Source organism: Natator depressus, chromosome 2 (assembly GCF_965152275.1).
Source record: "Natator depressus isolate rNatDep1 chromosome 2, rNatDep2.hap1, whole genome shotgun sequence".
NCBI classification, from domain to species: Eukaryota; Metazoa; Chordata; order Testudines; family Cheloniidae; genus Natator; species Natator depressus.
The window spans coordinates 258,994,517-259,019,357 of NC_134235.1; the positions used below are offsets into that span (position 1 = coordinate 258,994,517).

The 24,841-nt window shown below is 46.8% G+C and overlaps 1 protein-coding gene across 4 annotated transcripts in view; it reads right to left on the reverse strand.

The window, feature by feature from the left end:
* Nucleotides 1-24,841, reverse strand: part of CCDC12 (coiled-coil domain containing 12) — an 82,333-nt gene that overhangs the window by 14,325 nt on the left and 43,167 nt on the right. For all 4 annotated transcript variants that reach the window (XM_074943457.1, XM_074943456.1, XM_074943455.1 and 1 more), the window contains exon 2: nt 21,040-21,110. In XM_074943457.1, coding sequence (XP_074799558.1) covers nt 21,040-21,110 — 71 coding nt within the window. The remainder of the gene's footprint in view (nt 1-21,039; nt 21,111-24,841) is intronic.

Here is a 24,841-nt window from a genome sequence, read left to right on the forward strand (position 1 = left end):
TTAGGTTAAAACTTCCCCAAGGTACAAACTATTACACCTTTTGCCCTTGGACTTTCGCTGCCACCACCAAATGTCTAACCAGTATATTACTAGGAAAGAGTCCGTTTGGAAATGTCTTTCCCCCAAAAATCCTCCCAAACGTTACACCCCCTTTCCTGGGGAAGGTTTGATAAAAATCCTCACCAATTTGCATAGGTGAACACAGACCCAAACCCTTGGATCTTAAGAACAATGAAAAAGCATTCAGGTTCTTAAAAGAAGAATTTTAATAGAAGAAAAAGAATCACCTCTGTAAAATCAGGATGGTAAATACCTTACAGGGTAATTAGATTCAAAACATAGAGAATCCCTCTAGGCAAAACCTTAAGTTACAAAAAGACACAAAAACAGGAATATTCATTCCATTCAGCACAGCTTATTTTCTCAGCCATTTAAAGGAATCAGACTCTAACGCATATCTAGCTAGATTACTTACTAAGTTCTAAGACTCCATTCCTGTTCTGTCCCCAGCCAAAGCATCACACAGACAGACAGAGGGGGGCTTTGTTTCTCCCTCCCCCCAGCTTTTGAAAGTATCTTGTCTCCTCATTGGTCATTTTGGTCAGGTGCCAGCAAGGTTATCCTAGCTTCTTAACCCTTTGCAGGTGAAAAGGTTTTTCCTCTGGCCAGGAGGGATTTTAAAGGTGTTTGCCCTTCCCTTTATATTTATGACAGCCACCATTGCCAGTTTTAATCTGAAATCATTCTGGTCACACAAAAAGGGGCAGCGTTTCACTTGCTACTGTATGAATTCCTCCACCCAGCCAGCGGGCAACAATGTTGGTCTGCCAGCTCTGATACTGGGAACCAATTTCCCGTGTGTTTAGTAGAACCAAAACAGATCCCACTAAATCAGCTGCACTGCACAGAGAAAGAGAAAGGGAGAGAATCTACCCCCTTCCCCCACAGCGACAGGAGAGACAGTCCAGAGTTTTGGGTGCTAGCCTGGGACCTACGCGACCCAGGTTAAATTCCCAGTTCTGCCACAGACTTCGTGTGTGCCACTTGATCTTTCCATGCCTCAGTTCCCCAACTGTATGGGGATCACAGGACTTGCAAGGGGATTGGGGAGATAAATGAAAGTTTGCGGTGCTCAGATACTACGAGGAGGGGGGCACAGAAATATCTAAAATAAGCAGGAGAGGGAACCAAGCCCCGGAGCGATTCAGTGACTTAGCCAAGACGTTTGTGACTGAGCCTGGAACTGAGCCCAGATCTCAAGTTCCCCCCCGCCCCCAACATAACACCAAGAACCAGACCGACTTTCCCACCGTTGGGCAGATGCTGGTAGAACAAGGATGATGAAAAGAAACAGATTCCAACAGAGATTGGCATGGGCCTGACATACAAAGGGAAGCCAAACATTTCTCTCTTTGTGTCAAATGCAGGTCAGAGTTTATGGGATTCACCTTTAGATGTGTGTAGAGTACGGTTGGTGCTGGGAGAACTGCTGGGGAGAAACCGTTCGCTAAGCTGGTTTTATGAAGGAAAGACTTTACTGAGGGGGGGATGGGAAGCGACTGATTAACCTTATGGGGCCAGGTGTGTTATGATGACAAGAACTACTCCCCCGGGCAGCATCTTGGGGACTCCCAAGGCCACAGTCCCAGGGCCTGGAGTGATTAGTGGGTTTACCGAGATTTCTAAGGTTAAAATGAAAGCAGCACTGGCTGATTGCTCTGGTCCAGGAGGGACAGGATACTTAATACTTAATGAAGTCAGCAGGAGTGGCCGGGTACCCCACGCCCCACAAGAACCAGCCCTTTGTGCTGCAGAGTAGCAGTCACTAACAGCAGTGGCTATAACAGCAGTTATCATGGTTGACTGATCACCTCCCAGAGGGCTTTCCAATCTTTAATTCCCCCACCCCCACCCCGCCCCCAAGGCCAGGGGAATTTTAGCCCCATTACAATACACTGCTATTTATCCAAATAGCACAGGCAAGATGGATTCCATTTGGATAATGGAGAAAGCAGCCCTTCACCCCAGTCCTCTTCCTCAGTCAGAAACAGCTGGACAGGATACAGACTTAGCTGTTGTCATTATGCGTGTACAGTAACCGCACGGCAGCAGACTCCCCGGCACCCAGGCTCCTGCGGCTGCTTGGCTCGGGGCACGCATGCCCCAGCATTGGCTCCTTCGGGCCGCCCAGGGAGCAGCACAGAGGCTGCGTCGAAGAGGGAGCTGAGCACCTCGGTTCTGCATAAGCTAGGGCGAGAGCTACAACGCTGACCAGGTGAAGAGGTGGGCAGAGAGCAATGAGTGGGGATGTGCATGCATAGGTGGCAGCGGAGTTCATGCCAGCAGTTGGGCAGGGGCTTTCACTAGGGGTTTGCACGCCAGCAGCTGGGCAGGGTAGCACATGGGCAGTTGTTTTTTGGGGGAGGGGGGAGCAGACAAGGAACAGATTCAGATAACACAGAGGTTCAGATAATCGGGTTTCAGATAAACAGGAGTATACTGTGTATAGGTGGGGAAAACCGAAGCAGAGAGGTGAAATGTATTACCCAAGGTCACAGGGGTGGTGGCAGACATCGGAATAGGGATCGAGAGCACCTAGCTTCCCATCTTATTCTCAGCCCACTGAACCCCATCTCTCTCCATTGCAATGTATCTTTTTGTGCCTGTGTGGGAAGAGGAATTTAATCAATAGAGGTTAATTTACTATCATCGAGTCCTACCAGGAGAGCCAATTCCTTTCAGCAACTGCTAGCTGGCATGCTCCTTTCATTCCTTCTGGTCCCAAATGATTGATCAATTTTTTTTTTTTTTCAGAACAAGGCCGCAGTGCTCTTCACACAAACATCTCAGGTTTATTTATGTTTTTATTAACAGTCCCCACTAAGCAGAATTTTGTTGCTAGCCTGGAGAAAACATCAGTAACTAATTCATCCAGAAGGTAATTGGATGTCAGGCAGTGCTGTTAGACACTTGGCCAGCAGGCCGGATCTAGTACGCTGAAGGGGTTTCTCTCACTAACCCAGTAGAATCAGACTCTGCAGAATGGAGGCATTCATTTAAAAGTCTTTAGTCACTTTAGTTCATGTCAAGAAGATTTTCCTGTTAACTGAGTGTAAGCCACTGCAGACTTCTGGAATTCAGCCACTCCAAAACAATAGCTCAGAGCAAACAAGTCAATAGGGTGGTACCATTAAGCCTAACTGTGACACTGGCAAGCCAGATTTCCAAATAACCATGTAGAATTTTGTGCCTGGTTGCATATGCAGATGCCACAGCCGGGTGCTCAGACTGGGAAACTGCTTGGACAAGTGGCCAAACAAAGGGCAGAAAACAGCAGCGGTCCTAAAAGCACTCAACATAGTATTTGTCCCCCGCGCTTCACTTCCTAAGGCCCCCATTCTGCAAGCTTCTCTAGGCAAGCAAAAGGGTCAGCCCACGCAGAGCAACTTGCCGAAGCTACACGAAGGCCACGTTCTATGATCCTTGTGCAAACCTCCTATTTGCTGCTAGATTTCGAGAGGCCTCTGTGACCCTAATTTTGTAGGCCCCACCTCCCACTTAAAAGTGTTAAAACCCTCATTTGGCCCTCTCCAACAGAGGAGTTTGAGACCCTGAAGTAAGAGGGGGGATCCTGGAGAAAAACAGACCTTTCCCAACCGTGTCCAGGAGAACTTCAGCCTGGCTTCTGGCTGCCCCATGCCTTGTGAACACAGAGTGAGGACCACAGTGATCAGCCTGTAGGGTTTTACTGCTGGTGAAGTTTACACAAACCATTTCTATTAATACCAATATCAACCCAGGGCCACAGGGTTGCGTGTTAAGTGAACTGATCTGCAGACAAGGCAGAGCCAAATGGGCTCCTGGCAAGTAGCCCCTGCAGCCCTCAGTGTTGCAAGGCTTTGGCAGCCTTAAACCCACTCTCCATCTGGGGATACACAGCACATGGACCAGGTAGGGAGGAGGCTCTAGCATAGTAAAGATAATAAGGTTTAAATCCGATTCCCCAACAGGCAGGAACGCAGTTTAGTAATAAAACAGCTTTTTGCCCATTGATGCTAAGCTGGATTCAAATCCCATGTCAGACTGCAAACAAAAACACGGGGGTTTTATCACCGTCAGCCTCCGATGGAGATTTATCCATGAGACAAAACAGCAAGGGCAGAATTTGTTTGGTGCTGCTCAGGACTGAGATAGCAACAACGCCGTGGGCCAGGACTGAGGTGCACCAGCAGAGAGCCACGTAAGGGGTCTGGGATAAGGGCAGCAATGATGCTGCAGGTGCAGAAAACTATTCAGTGCCTAGATGTACTACACCCAATTCCAGCCATGGCTTTTAGTTCCTCACTAAATTCACTCACGACTGTTTGAAACAAACAAAAAAGGATCCCTTTAATTGTTCAATGTAAGACAATGCCACGCACCTGCCTCCTGTAATTATCAGTGCCCACTGTTCCTGGCAGCTGCCTCCCAGAAGTGCTCATGGATTATGGACTTAATCCCCAAGGCTCCAGCGCTCATCAGGAAGAGACAGAGCTGGTTTATGTTAGTCTTTCCCACTCTCTGACTTCTTGCCCACCCTCACCCCGTGGCTCCTTGTTGATGATCTGTAATGTTTTACGGCAAAGAGGTAGCGTGATGCCAAATCAAACCTAGGTTTCAGAGTAACAGCCGTGTTAGTCTGTATCCGCAAAAAGAACAGGAGTACTTGTGGCACCTTAGAGACCAACAAATTTATTTGAGCATAAGCTTTCGTGGGCTAAAACCCACTTCATCGGAGCATCCCACGAACGCTTATGCTCAAATAAATTTGTTAGTCTCTAAGGTGCCACAAATCAAACCTAGTAATTTATTGTAGGAAATGAATAGACTAGGAGAGGCGGGATTTAATGGGCTACCTTGAAAAGCAAAGGCTTACAGAGGCTGGAGAGAGCAAAGTCAAGGTAACTGATTTCTCTAGCACTCTTTCATCCCCAAAAACAGATCACAAAGCACTTCACAGACTATGAGTTTGATCCAAATCTGGCTGAAGTCAACAGAAAGATGCCCACTGACGTCAGTGGGATTTGGATCACGCCCTATATTTAGGAGGCACTCCAATGAACTACAGCCTCTTCTGAGGTAAAAGGCAACACCGGTTTACGAGCACCCAGCAATGCTACATGGCCATTTAGATGCTAGAAAAAAGTTATCATTCATTCTGCCAGTTACTAAAAAAGAAAACCCTGTTAATGCAATGTTAAGGCTGCAGTGTTAAGGAATCAAAGTCAGACAATAAGGATGTTTAGACTGAATGAATCTCCTTATCTTTACCCCTTCCCCCATAGGCCCATGCACTGGGATACATTTAATAAATGTGATCACATATTTCTCAGATACAACATAAGACACCTTAGCACCAGAGTGGAGGCGTATCAGCAAGACTGGCCCAGGGCCTCCATCACTCACACCAAACAAGGTGCAGCTCGGTAAGGCAAGCTCTTACTGAATTTACGGCACGACTGTCACCTAGGGTCCAATGGAATCCACAGTGAAGTATTGTCCTTTTAACTACATCTCTCTGTTTTTAATATTTTACCATTTTTTGTACAAATGGCTTTGTAGTTCAACAGAAATAGAGCATTATCCAGAGAACACAGCTTCTTACCTCATGACTTCATAAACCCCACATTTGGGAATGCACAGGTGAGCTACGACGACTGCATGCACAACTGCAGTAATTGAGCATCCAAATGACCAGCACAGTAATTAATGGGGCAATAGCACATGGCATGGTATTTCTGAAAGCACAGGTCTAGATCACTTGGTTACAGGCAACAAATATGCCCATTACATTTATCTGCACTACAGAGCAGAGTCATGGAACCGCAGGTAAGCTTCAGACCAACTTTCCACTACAAGTCCCCTTTTTGACTCATTGTACTACATCTAGCATTGGTTCTACTGGCACCTCCACTGGGGAAGAATTTCCTTAGGGGGTCAAAACCTCATTTTGAGGCATCAATCGAGCATCACCCAGGTGTGATGCAGCTGGTACTTGGAACTGTTGCACGGTAAAAACGCAGTTGGCATTTGCAACCAACACAGAGTTTGAAGAGTAATTCCTATAAGATGTGAAGAACTAGCTTGATGCAAACAGAGGATACTGACAAAGCGCTTTCTCCAGTTTGTTTGCTTTTCACTCTAACGGCGTTGAGTGTTGCGTGCAGTGAACATTGTTTCCCAATTAATAAATGGGCTTTCAAAGTCTTTTGGTGATGCTTTTGCATGCCATCTCCTCATGCCTGTCTGAAGTGTGCTGTAATTTGCCAGGAAATCTTCTGAGAGCAACTTCCTCAGATGCAGAGCCCATCACATGCTCCAGCTGCTATCACAAAGCAGCCACTTGAACTCTCATTAACTAGAATGCTTCAAAATGCAATACATTCGCATCTTGGTGAGGACAAGGTTAGTAGCGAGGAACAACTGTCTAGAACACTCAAGCGCATTCTTTTAGGGGAAGAGTAATTGTTGTTAGCATTTTGAAAGGCAGGAGGGGCAGAAGGCGCTGAAGTACTTTTTACGGGAGGGAAGACAAGGGGAAGCTTGCAGTAGGAGGTAGCAGTTATTTCGACCTTCTAAATATTGCAAGGGCTCTGCTCCTGCGTAGTTTAGAAGCCATCCCCCCACTGGCTCGTCTTCCTGCCAACCACCCATCCTCCTCCAATTCTGAAAGCTCACAAAACTTTAGACATTTCTAGATTCTTTCCACACACTCACTCCCTCAATTCTTACTGCTCTAGGTGCCAGCTAAAGACTACAAACAAGATGGTGCATCGGCTGCCCCAAGCCACAGCCAAAGCTCAATAGTTCATAATGCCCAAGATGCCAGCTGTCTCCTATTTTGAAGCACAAGTGCCATGTTAGTGGCTTTCTGTTCTTGGGAAACAGTTGCTATGTTTAAGGAAGTCCTGCATGTCCTCCTAAGTATCTCAGCTGTTTCAGGTCATTTCCGTCAGAAACCTCAGAGAAGTACCATCTGGTTTTGATTATTCACCGCACTTTAACTTCCCAAGCTGCTCCGTAGCTTCATTTTTATAGTCTTCAATTTCTGTTATAGCCACTCCAATTTGCTTTAAAAAAAGAGTGCCCTTGAAATGGAAACTCCTCATTGTCCTCTAAAGAGAGACTGATATAAAAGAATACTCCTCTGGTACTTCAACCATCACTTATCTCTGGCTGGTCTAGGCCAGTAGCTCTCAACCAGGGGTCCAGGCCTCAAGCAGGTTTCAGGGGGGCCTCCAAGCAGGGCCAGCATTAGACTCGCTGGGGCCCAGGGCAGAAAGCCGAAGCCCCACCACATGGGGCTGAAGCCCAGGCCCCTGAGCCTCACCACCCGGGGCTGAAGCCGAAGCCTGAGCAATGTAGCTTCGTGGGCACCCCTGGGGCATGGGACCCCAGGCCATTGCCCTGCTTGCTGCCCCCTAACGCCAGCCCTGGCTTTTATATGCAGAAAGCCAGCTACTGTGGCACAGGTGGGCCATGAAGTTTCTATAGCATGTTGGCGGGGGGGGGTGTCTCAGAAAGCAAAAGGTTGAGAACCCCGGTCTAGGTAGCCCACAGTCACACACGCAGACTCTCTGCTTCAACATGTACAGAAATTATGGAAGTTGCCTTGATCTCTTTACCTGGTTCTCCTGGAGTCTCTTTAAACCCCACTTTTTTTTTTTTACACTTCCGATTTGAACCTTTACAGGCACAGTTGTTTAATACGTCAATGGCATTTGGACAAAGATTTCTGTATTTCTGAAAGAAGAATTTGTAGCCTTACAGTCTTGAACTTTTCTGCTTTTGTCTATTTCTACAGACAGTTCCAACACTAACCTGCTGTGTGATCTTGGGCAAGTCAATTTACCTCTCTGTGGTTCAGCTTACCCATGTATAAAATAGGAATACTATGTTACTATCTCTTGGGGTGCTGTTTGTAGGTCGTAGTAAGGTAGGGAGGAAAATCTTGGCACCTTCCAGTTATTGAACTTTCCCATTCAGCCTGATTTTATAACCCATTTCCCACATCGTTTTCAAGATTACACTTTCATATCTACCACCATCTACTTCCTTTGGTATTTCTGGGTCTAGCAGCCATCCATCCATCCTTGACCCTCATTCTCAGTGGACTGGCTTGGAATGAAGGGTTCTTATATTTTCAAGCTACTCTATCACCCTTTATATTCTCATGCAGGGAATTTGCTGTATTTGCTCTGTTGTTGACATAGCAACCAAGAATTTTTTTCTGAGAGTATATTACACCACCGTTAAAAATAAAATAAAAGATCTCTCCTCTGGCTGAGATCACCTCTTGTCCAATCACAAAGAGAAGAGCTATACCACAGTACCACCTCCCGGGGCAGGAGGCAGATGCATCTCTAAAGGACCTGCCAACACAGAAGTCCAGAAACTATTGTCTGCTTACAATGGTGCAGTTCTTTCCCGTCATGCCTGGATTCCTTACCCAACGAAGGGCAGAAAAGGAGCGAGAAACAAAGAGAGGGAAGAGTAGCTCCCCACCGCCTCCTTCTCAAAGACAATTTAACTTCAGAATCAGTGTGCTGCCATGCATTGCAGGTTGGCTGCTTTCACTAAAATAACTGAGCGTGTTGAAGCACATTCTCTCTTCCCCAAGCCTCTGCCTAGGGCTCCTTTAGGCACCTGTGGAATGTCAAAAAAACAAACACATCATTAGCCTGTCAGACACCAAAACAACACAGGCTGGAGAGGTGTCTAGTTTCTCAAGACGGACTCCTCAGGACCACGTGAGCAAGGGGGAGATGGCCATTTCTGGATGCTGCTGCTGCACACGGCTGAAGTAGAAGAGCTTCAAGCACATGCAGGTGCCACGTGTCCACCAAGTCCCACATGATGCCTGACCAGATTACTGGGCACATTCCAACTGGATACAAATAATCTAACCACCAATTACCAAAGAGATTTAGAACTACCCAAAGAATTGCAAAAACTGGGGCCAGCCTGGCAGCTTCATGGCACAACAGAATGAGCTGCCCTGATAGACAAAATCCAAAACCTGACCCTCACTAACGCATGCAATCAGCACTGCATCTAGGGGCCATATTCCCAAGTTATGAATCACATAACTGAAAAGGACCACATCTGAAAAGGACCACATATCCTCCATCCCTTACAACAGCTTCCTTGCTTGGTTGTCTCAGACACATGCTGCCAACCATTCTGCAGGCATGGAGGGAACCTCTGTGCAAAGAGACTGCCACCGTGGAACTCGAGTAGCACCCCAGCAGTGACAAGACCAGCACATCATGAACTGTGCTGCTAGGGAATGCGACAGCCAAGAGTCTGTTGTCAAGAATTTGCAGTGCTGGCTGAGAATGCTTTCACGCTAGGGTCTTACAGCTGCATCGTCCCTGCTGATCGCAGCTGTCATGGTGGATGGTGGGGAGAGGGCTCTAAGAAAGACTGCCTTGGCACAGCAAGGACAGGTTTGGAATTGCACAGGGAACTAATGCAGTGTGAAGCACCAGCGCAATGTGCAGTCAGTCTCTGTTTAGCAGGTGACCCACTGTGTGTCGGACCAGCTAATACTTCTGTGGGGCCTTAGCCATAAAACCCAGGTAGAGCCTGTTGCAATAATCTCTCCTGGACGGAGGCCTGTATCGCTAGGACTCGGTGCTCAGCTGAAGGAAGGGGGCACATCAAGCTAGCCTCAAAAGTGAAGCAGCACCGCTGGTTACTGCTATTAGGGCATCAAGGAGTAGCACTGAATCCTGTAGGACATGAAGGCCAAACCCCACCTTGACCACCAGAGGATAGGCATCCTCAGAGGGAGGGACCAAAGCTCCTGACAGTTCCTAAAAATGCTTCTCCTCTTTGCCAGCCTCACTTTGGTTTTACTCAGGTTGGGAAGAGTCAGCTGCTTTTTATCCCCCTATCTAGCCACTCAGGCACTGGGACAATTGCGTAAGTGGAATTTAGACTGGAGTCTGTCCTCACTTCCAGGAACGGCAGCAGGTGGGAGCACTGTGGAGGCGGCACATGCTCGGACCCTGGCAACAAAAGGACGAAGATGATGTCAAGATATCAGTCAAGGACCCCAAACTAGGCCACATCAGGATGACATTAACAGGCTCAACTCTCACTACCAGGACAACCAGTCACTAACAATGTGTCCACAGGGGTAACACACACATACCATCATTAAGGGTCAGATGTTACCCCTGCATATAGCAACAGTGGTCTCCCCCGTAGAAAAGTAACTACAATAGTCAAGAAATAGGTACCACCTTCCAAAGCACAAAGGAACCGTATTTGCACAGAAGTTGTTCCTGGTATTGCCTTGTTGTTCCTCCTTTCCAATCTATTGCTAGGCAGGTTTGCCATCTTATTTTTTGTGTACGGAATCTGAAGACTGGTTGTTTTGACCTGACCCATGACATCCTGCTATAAACCAGGGGAGAGTGCATGTTCACAGCCCTGGCTTCCTGCAACTCCTCCCAGGAAATAATTCTCTGCAAGCAGCACTGTGGGGAGTTGTAATTCTTAAGGATGACTAAGTGCTGAAATGCCAGCAGCGGATTAATTACAGCCTTGTGAAGTTTAATTGCTAGCATGTCTGGTTAAGTCACAGGTCACTCCTTTCACTCTCCTCCCCCCGCCCGCCATGCATTCTTTGACATTCCTGACGAGCCACAAGCCCAGTTTGCAGAACTGCAGTATCATTTCCAAGCTCAGAGCATTTCCTTCATGGGGTGGAGATTTAAATCATCAGTGAATGATAGTTTATGGGAATCTGAGGCATTAGATCAATAGTTGCAAGAACGGCCCCTACCTTACGTAAGTAACCTGCTTTCTCCAAATCACAGAAAGTGATAGATAGGAAGGGCCAAAGTCCCCACCCACACCCATCCTTTGCAATTGCAGGACATCGACCATGTGAGTGACAGCACACAATTGATCCTCACTGTTGTTTCCTGATCAACAGTCTAGAGAAAGTGGGAAATAAAACACACAAGCTCCTTGCCACTATGTTCAAGGTGAATCACCACAGTCAAGTTTGGTGATTAAAGATGCATGGGAGCAAGAATTGCCATGGGTTTGACACTTTTGTATAGAGGCCTATTCAGCACTCACTTTTGTGGTGGTATCTTGCAGCACAAAAGCTTGAGGAGAGAGGAGAAATAGAAGGTTTCTTAGGCCTTAGCTACACTTGCGAGTTGGTGCGAATTAAATCAGACCCGGGCACCCTAACTCCTGAGGTGTTCACACTGGCAAGGCTTGTAGAGCACCTGGACTCCGGGGCTGGAGCGCCCCTGGTAATCCACCTCCATGAGAAGCATAGAGCTTGCTGCACCCCAGCTGGAGCGCCGCAGCGCCAGTGTGGACGTCTTGGTCTATTGAAGTGCTCTGATCGGCCTCCAGGAAGTCTCTCTCAATGCCTGTTCTAGCCACACTGGCCATCACTTTGAAGTCTACTGCCCTGCCCTCAGGGGACCAACCGTCAGACCCGCCCTTTAAATTCTCTGGGAATTTTGAAAGTCCCCTTCCTGTCTGCTCAGCCAGGCGTGAAGTGCTCTCAGCGCATCTTTCCATGTGACCATGCCTCCACACGCCAGGCGATCCCCAGTATGAAGTAATGGCGAGGTGCTGGACCTCATCAGCGTTTGGAGGGAGGAAACTGTCCAATCCCAGCTGCGCTCCAGCCGTAGGAATTACGATACCTACGGGCAGATATCAAGGGCCGTGATAGAAAGGGGCCATGACCGGGGTGCAGTGCAGGATTAAAGTGAAGGAGCTGTAGAACACGTACCACAAAGTGCGGGAGGCAAACCGCCGCTCCGGTGCTGTCCCCACGACCTGCCCGTTCTACAAAGAGCTGGACGAGATACTGGGGGCGACCCCACCTCCATGCCGAAGAGCATCATGGACACTTCAGAGGCTGTGGCAGCCCAGAGTGCAACAAGGCAGGAGGAGGAAAGCAGGAGCAAGGGTGCTGTCAAATATAAAGGGAAGGGTAAACCCCTTTAAAATCCCTCCTGGCCAGAGGAAATCTCCTCTCACCTGTAAAGGATTAAGAAGCTAAGGGTAACCTCGCTGGCACCTGACCAAAATGACCAATGAGGAGACAAGATACTTTCAAAAGCTGGGAGGAGGGAGAGAAACAAAGGGTATGTGTGTCTGTCTATATTCTGTCTTTGCCAGGGATAGACCAGGAATGAAGCCTTAGAACTTTTAGTAAGTAATCTAGCTAGGTACGTGTTAGATTATGATTTCTTTAAATGGCTGAGAAAAGAATTGTGCTGAATAGAATAACTATTTCTGTCTGTGTATCTTTTTTGTAACTTGAGGTTTTTGCCTAGCGGGGTTCTCTATGTTTTGAATCTAATTACCCTGTAAGGTATCTACCATCCTGACTTTACAGGGGGGATTTTTTTTTTTATTTCTATTTACTTCTATTTCTATTAAAGTCTTTTTGTAAGAAAACTGAATGCTTTTTCATTGTTCTCAGATCCAAGGGTTTGGGTCTGTGGTCACCTATGCAAATTGGTGAGGCTTTTTATCCAACATTTCCCTGGAAAGGGGGGGTGCAAGTGTTGGGAGGATTGTTCATTGTTCTTAAGATCCAAGGGTCTGGGTCTGTAGTCACCTAGGCAAATTGGTGAGGCTTTTTACCAAACCTTGTCCAGGAAGTGGGGTGCAAGGTTTTGGGAAGTATTTTGGGGGGAAAGACGTGTCCAAACAGCTCTTCCCCAGTAACCAGTATTTGTTTGGTGGTGGTAGCGGCCAATCCAAGGACAAAAGGGTGGAATATTTTGTACCTTGGGGAAGTTTTGACTTAAGCTGGTAAAGATAAGCTTAGGAGGTTTTTCATGCAGGTCCCCACATCTGTACCCTAGAGTTCAGAGTGGGGGAGGAACCTTGACAGGTGCCGAGGAGGAGGGGGGGGCCAGAGCCAGAGGATGGCCGGGATGCATGCAGCCAGGAGCGGAGGAAGGTAGGAAGAACGTAGCCAGTCGCAGCGGACGGTGCTTGGGGAAGAACAAACAGCAGAGGAGGTGCCCAGTAAGCAGCTTTTAATTTTGAGAAGGGAGTTGTTGGGTGCGGGCTGTTGGGGCAAGAAGGGTTGCAGAAAGAAGGAAGGGTTAGGGCTGCGTGCATGCCTAGATGCGGAATAGGCCGTTGACGTGCTCTCTCACATGGCAGTAATCGGCCTCAGTGATCTCATCGAAGGTCTCATGCAGAAGCTGGGTAATCCGCTTGCGTAGGTTCCCTGGCAGAGCTACCGTGCTCCTTGTCCCAGTAAGGGTAACATACGCTCGCCACTGTGCCATGGGGATGGGGGGAGAGAGAGAGACCATTGCTGCACACAGGCAAGCCGCATAAGGGCCAGGGCGGAAACCGCATTGTTGCAGAAGACCCTCCCTTGCTTCCCAGGTCACCCTCAGCAGCCAGATATCTTCCAGGACGAACTCAGCCTGTGGAAAACGTGGGGACAGTGAGTATAGGAGCCCCCTGCAGCTGTTGGCTCTCCCCAAGGCACAGAACCCCAGAGGACAATATGGCCCTGGAACAATCAGTCCCCCCTGCCCCTGTGGTTACTCACCATTTTGGGGCTCTTGTGGGTTATGTGCACTTGCCTTGGGACAGGCAGTTTGTGCAATTGAGTGCACTGTGCTTGTCTTCAAGATTGGCAGAATCGTTGCTCTGTCGAGTGTGAACAATGGTGCCTCTGTAAAATGTTGCATTTTGGCTTTACAGATGCAATCTTGAGATCCCAGCCGTCCTTGTTATCAACGGCCGAAAGGCTGCACAGAATCACGAAGTGGCCGTGAAGAAGCAAGGAAGACCTTCTGCATGAAGACATGCAGCAGCCCCTTACTGAACATCAAAAAGTACAGGAGTGGCAGGAGACCGAAAGGAGGGTCCGCTAGGAGAATGCGGATCGCCGGCAACAAACCACGGAGCGGCTCCTAAGCATTATGGAGCGCTAAGCAGACTCGATGCAGGCGCTCATAGCACTACATACGAAGCAGATTCGCACCTGCCCCCCCCCCCCCCCGCAGCTCTTGTCCCAAAACTCTTTCCCTTGCGCCCCCATGTCACCACCAACATACTTTCCCCTATACCCGGTTTTATATCACCACCAGCTGCCTCCAACACCTGTAGCTTCCCCACCCGGCCCTGCAAACTACGACCCTTACCCACTGCACTCGACCTCCACCACCATGCATTTTAGCCAGCCTGAAGTGCAGCACTCATTGCACATTACTCCAGACAGACAGGCTGAATATGATAACAGGACATACGCAAATCTGTGATTGTTCCGTTCCCCGCACCTCCCCCCATGCGGCATGCCATGTGTGTTTCTCCAGCGGTTGTGTTTCTTTCCAATAAATGATTTTTTTTGTTTTGGAAACATTCTTTATTGCATTAAGTAAAAGATACCGTAGCCCAGGAAAGCAACAAGTACTGCTTGTCAGTGCATCATACGTAGCAAACACAGATGCCTGCTAACATTGGAACCACTGCACTTCACTCCCCTGCAGGTCACCAAACTTTACTGGTGGCTTTCAGCATTGAATTGCTCCCTCAAGGCATCCCTAATCCTTAGGGCCCAGCGCTGGGCCCCTCTAATAGCCTTGGTCTCTGGCTGTTCAAATTCAGCCTCCAGGCATCGAACCTCAGCGGTCCATGCCTGAGTGAAGCTTTCACCCTTCCCTTCACAAATGTTATGCAGGGTACAGCACGCAGCTATAACCATAGGGGATGTTGTCATCGGCCAGGTCCAGCTTCTCATACAGACAGTGCCAGCGGGCCTTTAAACGGCCAAAAGCACACTCCACAGTCATTCTGCACCGGCTCAGCCTGTTGAACCTCTCCCTGCTGCTGTCAAGACTCCCTGTATACGGTTTCATGAGCCATGGCATTAAAGGGTAGGCGGGGTCTCCAAGGATCACAATGGGCATTTCGACTTTCCCTACAGCGATCTTCTGGTCCGGGAAGAAAGTCCCGTCTTGCAGCTTCCTGAACAGGCCAGTGTTCCGAAAGATGCGTGTGCCATGCACCTTTCCAGACCAGCCTGCGTTAATGTCCGTGAAACACCCACGGAGATTCACAAGCACCTGGAGAACCATCAAGAAATACCCCTTCCGATTAACGTACTTGGTGGCTAAGTGGTCTGGTGCCAGAATTGGAATATGCGTGCCATCTATCGCCCCTCTGCAGTTAGGGAAACCCATTTGTGCAAAGCCATCCACAATGTCACGCACGTTGCCCAGAGTCACAGTTCTTCTGAGCAGGATGCGATTATTGGCCCTGCACATTTCCGTCAACACAAGTCCAGCGGTCAACTTTCCCGCTCCAAACTGGTTAGCGACCGATTAGTAGCTGTCTGGAGTAGCCAGCTTCCAGACTGCAATCGGCACATGCTTCTCCACCGGCAGGGCAGCTCTCAGTCTCGTGTCCTTGCACCGCAGGGTGGAGCGAGCTCCTCACACAGTCCCATGAAAGTGGCTTTTCTCATCCGAAAGTTCTGCAACCACTGCTCGTCATCCCAGACTTGCATGACGATGTGATCCCACCACTAAATGCTTGTTTCCCGAGCCTGAAAGTGGCGTTCCATAGCGGTGAGCATGTCCATGAATGCCACAAGCAATTTCATGTTGTATGCGTTATGTGTGTCGACATCACCGTCGGACTCCTCACTGTCACTTTGTAGCTTAAGGAGTAACTTGACTACAACTCGTGACATGCTGGCAAGACCCATCAGCATATTCCTCAGCAGTTCGGGATCCATTCCCGCAGACCGAAAGGGAAGACAGAGCGCGCAGTACAAAAACTGTTAAAGATGGTGCCAAATGTGGATGGAAGCACAGGGATTGCAGGGATGCAAAGCGATGCAGCAAGAGTCACTGGGACAGGACCCAGGATGCCCCGCGCCCCCTCTCCCCCTTCCCACAAGCCTCAGCGCCAGAATGGGAAGAGGTGCTCTGTGGGATAGCTGCCCATAATGCACTGCTCCGAATGCCGCTGCAGGTGCCGCAAATGTGGCCACGCCACTGCGCTTGCAGCTGACAGTGTGAACACACGGCAGCGCTTTCCCTGCTGCGGTCTCCGAGGCCTGGTTTAACTCCTGGCGCTCTACAACTGCAAGTGTAGACAAGGCCTTAGCCTAGAGTTTGTCAGGAAAATGGAAAAACACCCAACTGAATTGGCCACTGACAACTAGCAAATATCAGAACAGTGCATGTGGAGTGCTTTTCTGTCTATACTGTATGGTTTAAAATAAAGCTGCTGAAGCTTATGGTTAAGAACTCTTCAAAGCATAACTGTTTAAATAGACTTACCACAGCAGAAGGGGAATTGCCCCAGTTACCAGGCTGGCTCAGAAGTGTCAACCAGCAACCAGATTCTTGGAAATCAGAATTCTTGGAAATTCGCAAAATTCTCAGAAACCTAGGGCAGCAGAAGCACTTCAAGGACATACTGAAAGTACTCCTTAAAAAGGGAGGCATCAACCCTACAAAGCTCGGTGTGGAACAGAACACAGTGGCGTCACACCATGCACCAAGCCACAGCCCACTTTGAGGAGAACAGACGTGCTCATGAGACAGAGACGTGACAAAGGAGGAAAGAAAGGGCACAGCACTCCGGCCAACAACTGTGTCTCCTCTAAGATCACACCTGAAAATCTGCAGGGCACGAATTGGGCACCTCAGCCACCTAAAAATCCGCCAGTAAACCCCTTTGGCAGACATCATCCTTGCGTTGAGGGATATACAAAGAAGAGATTCTTTGAAAGTAGCCCCATTAATAAGGTAAGAAAACCCAGCAAGAATTCACCAGGGTTTGAAGCACTATATGTGCAGCTTTAAAAAAAGTCTTCCGTGCTATTTAAACCACAGTGACAACTCCAGAATGGTCCCAGCCAGGAGGGTCAGTTTGGTGGGATTTGTAGACTAACACAGAAGTATCTTTTTTCCTTTTGGTACTCATCTGACCCCAGTACCACCTGAGTGCCTCAGTATCTTTAATGTATTTATCCACACAGCACCCATGTGGGTAGGGCAGTGCTGTCATCTCCAATTTTATAGATGGGGAACTGAGGCATAGAAACTAAATGACTTGCCCAAGGTCACAAGGAAGGAAGTATGTGGCAAAGGGAGGACTTGAACCTGGGTCACCCAAGTCCTAGGCGAATGCCTTGTAGCCTGGGAACCATCTTCTCAGTTCAGGTTCTCCAAGGTTTGTAGCACATGTGCAACAGTTATCCAATGGGCTAGAAAAATTCTCTTTAAAGCAACTTATCTAATGATCACCTGGATTTTAAACAGAGTTAGTCAACAAAAAGATGATTGCCACATTCTTTGTGGTATATAAAAACAACCATTCTGTCAGACCAATGGTCCATCTAGCCATGAATCCTGTCTTCCGACGGTGGCCAATGACAGATGCTTCAAAGGAAATGAACAGAACAGGTCAATTAACAAGTGATCCATCCCGTCATCAAGTCCCAGCTTCTGGCAGTCAGAGGCTTAGGGACACCCAGAGCACTGAGTTGTATCCCTGACCATCTTGGCTAATAGCCATTGATGGACCGATCCTCCATGAACTTATTTAATTATTTTTTTAACCCAGTTACAATGTTTGGCCTTCACAACAGCCCCTGGCAATGAGTTCCAGAGGTTGACTGTGTGTTGTGTGAAGAAGTACTGCCTTTTGTTTGTTTTAGACCTGCTTCCCAGTAATTTCATCAGGTGATCCCTGGTTCTTGTGTTGTGTGAAGGGATAAATAACACTTCCCTAGTCACTTTCTCCCCACCAGTCATGGTTTTATAGACCTCTCTCACATCCCTCCTTAGTCATCTCTTTGCCAATCTGAACTGTCCCAGTCTTTTTAATCTCTCCATGTGGAAGCGGTTCCAGACCCCGAATCAGTTTTGCTGCTCTTCTCTGTACTTTTTCCAATTCTGAAGTATCTTATTTCAGATGAGGCAACCAGAACTGTATGCAGTACTCAAGGTGTATGTATATCATGGATTTGTATAGTGGCATGATGATATTTTCTGTTTTATTATGTAGCCCTTTCCTAACGGCTCCTAACACTGTTACCTTTTTTTTTTTTTTTTTTTTTACTACTGCTGCTCATTGAGGCGATGTTTTCAGAGAATTATCCACTCTTTCTTGGAGTGTTTACTGCTAATTTAGACCCTATCATTTTGTGTGCATCGTTGGGATTATGCTGTCCAACGTGCATTACTTTGCATTTATTAATTCAGCCACATAGCAACCTGGTAGCTACACTACTGGCAACACGTAATCCTCTCTCCCAACCACAAGTGCAGCCGGAGGTACACCCTGCCAAAGACAGCCAGAAGGAGCTTAGCAAAGCTTGGTGAGGAGGCAGGCAACTAAATCATTTTCTTCCAATGGTTTTCACAAGGAAACCAAAGCTGGCGGCTCGGTTCTCTTTTTTCAGACTCAGGTCAGTCACGTTGGTTAGACAATACATCCAGGGTGTAAGTGTAGGTCACAAGATTATTTAGTGGACAATTACAATTCACTTGCCTGGATCAAGTTTTTGGTTGTCTTCAACTCCAATCAACAGGGTTTTTCTTAGCCTACTGCATAGCCTCTACAGTGCTACAGAAATGCTCCTATAACCTTAACTATGGGACAGCTAGCAGCTGTCCCATAAGCCTTGATTTCTAGAGCCTACTGCTTCTCAAGTTCAGGATCAACCCGATCAGCCTACCTTTCGTGACGAGCCAGACTCACAAGCACTATAGCAGTACACACACTAGTCCCTGTTTCAAGGGGCTGGGATAAATCAGAGACACTACTGGAAGATGCAATCTAGAATGAAAGCAAGGTATCAGTTTCCTAAGAATTCCAAAGAATATTTGTCTGGTAAAGGAGTGGGCCAATAGTGAAATTCTTAAATACATCAAAGAAGTTTAATTGCAAAGCTAATATCTCTATCAGCTGAAGACTTAAAACTGAATTTGAGATTCAAACATCCACTACAGAGAAGAGACTGTTCTAATTTGCCTTGCAAAGTTACATTTGGATCCTGACAACACAGTAGTTGGAGAGACACACACAAGGGTCTTGCAATCTATTGGATCGTAATAGCTACAGAAAGAAAACTTTACTCTTTTTACAACAAATTGTGCCTTCAAAAGCATGCGACTCCCACTGACCTAGCCCCAAGCATGTACCTGTGGGCAGAGTTAGGCCCATTGATACAAAACAGACTTCTGACAGGGAGCAGTTGGTGTCACACTTAAAGCTTTCTTCTCTTGTACAGCTACTCTGAAGTTTCACGGACACTGTACACAAGTGGAAAACCCCTTTGGCCTTTATGGCACCAGCCAAAGGTCAGGAGATGACAGGAGTTTCCAATAGTCCCTGGAGGAGAAGGTGGTTTGCCAACTCCAAAGTACACAGGCTGAAGGTTTGGTATGAAACAATGTGACTTCTGGCACAGTTCGAGCACCTCACTGCGCTGCCTGACAAGACATCAACATTTAAAAGGGAGGAACCATAGGGCTGAAAGTCAGGAGAGGCTGTTTTTACGTCACTGTTAGGGCTCTCCAAAGAGAACATTAATATCAGTAGAAACCAGGGTGTGGATGTCAGAAGGCATTACTGATGGCACAATAATGCCATCTCGTATGGCAGAGATGCCACAGGTCTGACACGTCTAGTCACAGCGTCACAATATGCTGCATCATCTTGTCGCTCACTCAGTATATCAAGTGGCAGAGGGCTGGAATGTAATAGCAGCTCATTCATTATTCACCAAGCTCTATACCTTCAACTCTTGGCCTGTCAGCTCACTTACCTTCTGCAGGGCCCCTCTACCCTTTCAGGTACAAGAACAGTTTGATACACAAGTCTGCCTCTTCGCCATGTTCCATCCCAAGAGCCGCTCTCAGCCCCAGTGCAGAATGACACCCGGGCGGTCCTTGCACACCGCACTTCCGCAGCAGAATTGAAATAGACCAGGGACACAGTAGTGTCACTCTGCTCCTGTCAGCACCATTGAGCAAGTGTTCATGTGCAGAGGCAGCAGTTCAAATGCAGCTCCCCAGCAGGGGGATTTCTGCACTGCCAGATGGTGAGGAAGAACATAAAATTCCCTTGATCGCACTAAATTCAAAGCCCCCACCAAGTCCTCTGTTGGGACCTGCAAATACTTATTGGTGGCAAAAGCAACTATAGAGTCAGTGGATTTTGCCAAAAAGGAAAGCCTGTAGTTGATCAACTTTGTCTTTACACCATGTAGTTACAAGGAAAGCGCAGCAGCAGGCCACAATTAATGTGAGCCCCATTTGGCCTCTGGGCCTTCACTCATGGGTGCCAAAAATAACTCCATGTTTAAGGCGTGTCAGGAGGAGACAAAGATATAACCATGGAAGAAGGCTACATTGTGTTCAGATTCTGATAATCCTCTGTTTGGGATGGCCTTCCCCTTGTGTGTCAGTCCCTAAGGGTATGTCTACACAGCAACTAGACACCCATGGTTGGCCCTTGCCAACCGACTCGGGCTTGCAGGGCTTGGGCTGCGGGGCTGTTTCACTGCTGTGCAGATGTCTGGACTCAGGCTGGCGCCCAAGCTCTAGGACCCTGTGAAGTGGGAGGGTCCCAGGGCTCCAGCTGGAGCCTGGAAGTCTACACAGCCATGAAATAGCGCAGCACCCGAGCCAGCAGGCACTGGCCAGCCATGGGTTTTCCTTTGGTGTGTAGACATACCCAGAGAGTTATTCCCAAACAGAAGGGCTGTTTGCATTTCCTAAAGTGTCTGAAACGGAAAATTTCTTACTGATAATTTCTTTTTTGCTAGGCCTACACTGTCTGTGGCTTTTCACTGTAGTCCCTCAATGTCAGATAATCTTCACTGAGAGAGAGTAAATTCACACTAAGATATCTGGGCACTGGAAGCCAAGGAAAGATCCTAATTAGCAAACTATGGAAAGCAGCACAAAGAGAACACACAGTCAGAGACATCCCTCTGAAAAATAAACAAATTACTTGTGTTTGGTGGCATCCTCTTCGTCATCTTCTCTAAACTGCTTATTCTCAGGTTCACCATTGTCCTTATTCTGCAAAAGGAAAAAGTTTCTGTCAAACTTCTACTTTCCAGAATTATGCACAGTAACAAAAGAATGGAGTAAAAAGAAAAGGAGTACTAGTGGCACCTTAGAGACTAACCAATTTATTTGAGCATAAGTTTTCGTGAGCTACAGCTCACTTCAGAGCCACATTGAAGAGAGGACACAGGACAGATATGCATACCAGTGTTCTCTATAATTTAAATCTGACTTGCTTTTAGGCAAAGATAGCTGCAATTTTCACTGTGTCTAGTTTGCACCAAAGACAAGGAAAATTCACGAATATTCTCCTTATTTCTGGCTGTCCAAGCCAATTCAGTGAGCGAACAGCAAGCCATGGTAAATTCAGAGACCTGGTCTGCAGTAGAAACCTTGTTTCAAACAACAGAGTAATGTTGATTGTAGGGCATTGTAGGGCAAAGGACAATGCAGTAAACTGGTAACAGCTGTGTACGGCTTCACCAAGTCACAAGGTTGGGGAGGAGATCTGAGTTTGGATCCTGAACTCCCCTGGCTAGGAGGGAAGGGTGAATTCTATTCTGGCCAATAAGTGAAGTGATAGTGACTGGATCTGAAGGGAGCTACATGTTGATAGGAAGAGTCCTATTATGTCCATCTCCCTGTGAGTGCAGGATTATTCCCTAGCATACAACCAGGCTGTGTTTACACTAGCCTGCTTTCTGAAACATATCCCACGTGTGCTAGCAATGGGTCAGCTACACCAGTGAAAGCAACAATGGGAGCGCGCTGCTTTTAGACAGGGCTCCAGGCAGCTGTGGACTTCTTTATCATTTAAAATAACTACGCAGGAAGTTCCAACAGGTTTACAAATCATTACTACGTAAATCAGAAACAAAGCATTAATGATTACAACACTGAGCTTATCTTTTTTAGAAAAACATTACACAGTAATGGAATAATCAAATCTTAGTGCGGGGGGAGGGATAGATCAGTGGTTTGAGCATTGGCCTGCTAAACCCAGGATTGAGAGTTCAATCCTTTAGGGGGCCATTTGGGGCAAAAATTGGGATTGGTCCCGCTTTGAGCAGGGGCTTGGACTAGATGACCTCCTGAGGTCTCTTCCAACCTTGAGATTCTATGCTTCTATTTAGTAGTGTGTTACCATATTAGAGTGAGTCACCTTCCACTAGCCATGCTGTGTTTTCTGGTGAGTGTAGCGAGGGCAACTACTGAATCTACTCATTTATCAAACCAGCCATATCCACCAACCTTAATATTAAAAAAATTGGATACGTGTGCTAGGATTTATTTGCAGGGGAATGTACTTTGAATAATCAATAAATGGTAACCAAACACCTAAGTATTTATTGGCCCCTCTGTTTTGTTGAGTATGATATTGATGCATTATTCTTTCCATAACAATGCCCCATATTTTTTGGAGCCATTCCTTTAATGTGGGGCTTTTTCCCCCCTCCAATAAGGCGCTATGAGTAACCTAGCAGCTATTAGTAGATGTGAAATTAATTATTTGAACCTGACCAATTCCGCCAAGAGGATTATCGAAGGATCATTTGGTAATTGTGACATTACCTAATTAAAATCATGCAAATCAAGATTTGTGAGAGTGATGGGTCGTCCTTCAGGATAGGTTGTAGATCCTTGATGATGCGTTGGAGAGGTTTTAGTTGGGGGCTGAAGGTGACGGCTAGTGGTGTTCTGTTATTTTCTTTGTTGGGCCTGTCCATCACTCTCACAAATCTTGGGAGACAGGCCAGTCCTTGCCTACAGACACAGCCCCCCAACCTGAAGCAAATACTCACCAGCAACCACACACCACACACCAAAACCACTAACCCAGGAACCTATCCTTGCAACAAAGCCTGTTGCCAACTGTGTCCACATATCTATTCAGGGGACACCATCATAGGGCCTAATCACATCAGCCACACTATCAGAGGCTCGTTCACCTGCACATCTACCAATGTGATATATGCCATCATGTGCCAGCAATGCCCCTCTGCCATGTACATTGGTCAAACTGGACAGTCTCTACGTAAAAGAATAAAACGGACACAAATCAGATGTCAAGAATTATAACATTCATAAACCAGTCGGAGAACACTTCAATCTCTCTGGTCACTAGATTAGAGACCTAAAAGTCGCAATTCTTCAACAAAAAAACTTCACAAACAGACTCCAACGAGAGACTGCTGAATTGGAATGAATTTGCAAATTGGATACAATTAACTTAGGCTTGAATAGAGACTGGGAGTGGATGTGTCATTACACAAAGTAAAACTATTTCCCCATGTTTATTTCCCCCCACCGCTCCTCAGATGTTCCTGTTAACTGCTGGCAATGACCCACCTTGATTATCACTACAAAAGGTTTTCTCCTCCCCCCCCCCCACCCTGCTCTCCTGCTGGTAATAGCTCATCTTAAGTGATCACTCTCCTTACAATGTATATGACAACACCCATTTTTTCATGTTGTGTGTTTATAAATCATCTCCTCGCTGTATTTTCCACTGAATGCATCCGATGAAGTGAGCTGTAGCTCACGAAAGCTTATGCTCAAATAAATTGGTTAGTCTCTAAGGTGCCACTAGTATTCCTTTTCTTTTTACTAATTGTATGTGTTTACTTATATCTTGTTTAACGATTAGCCATGTAAACAAACAGTTCCTGTCTGTCACTATAGCTATTAATTCAGAGATCAAAGGGGAATAGTAACATTTAGATGAATCTTGGGTGAAATAATGTCATTGTCTATATGTCACTAAAAGTTTGATAGACTGCCTAATGAATAAATTGCCTTATGTAAATCCATGTAGCTAATTACCAGTGACACTTAGGAAACCGGTCCACTTCAAAGTATCCGTGATTGCCTACTGTTTGCCTAAGGACTCCAAACTGTATAAAGATGCCTTGGGTTCCAATCCTTTTTATCTCAGACCTGTTTGATGCTTCATGCAGGGGAAGCTTAAGCCGTAAGGCTGAGATCCCAGTCCTGACTGGACCACCCTGAATATAAACATTTGGACTATAACCTATGAACTATTTCTGAAAGAACTCTTTGCAACTACAAAGCTCACCATCTCTGCTGTGAATTCAGTCTCAAGAATTGAACTCATGCCTGTATGTATACTGATCTTTTAACCAATGCTCTCTCTCTTTTCTTTTTTAATAAATTTTAGTTTAGTTAAGAAGAATTGGCTGTAAGCTTGTATTTGGGTAAGACCTGGAATATTCGTTAAGCTGGGAGGTAATGTGTCCAATCTTTAGGGACTGGTAGAACTTTCTTTTATGATGAATAAGATTTTCAATAATCCTCATCATATTTGACTTGGGTGTCTGGGTGGAGGCCTAAGGCTGGGTTACTTTAAGGGAACTGTGTTGTTGGCTTCTTGGTAACCAGTGAGGTATTATAGAAGCTGTTTTGTGCTGGCTTGGTAAATCTAAGTATTGGCATATCCACCAGCTTTGGGGATTGTCTGCCCCATTCTTTGCAGCTCACCCTAATTGAGTGACCTCAGTTGGCTCCCCTGGGACTCCGGTCACAGTAATAAATATCCAACAATTTATAATATTTCATTATGCAGCACATCCCAAAATTCTCTAACAACAACCGGACAGGTGCACTATACCTCTTTCACCACAATTTCACCAACTTTTATCCCAATTCACACTCTATATTTTTTTAAACCTGACTGATGTGAGGTACCACTGAAATAGATATTAAGGAATTTTCTTTTATTTTGC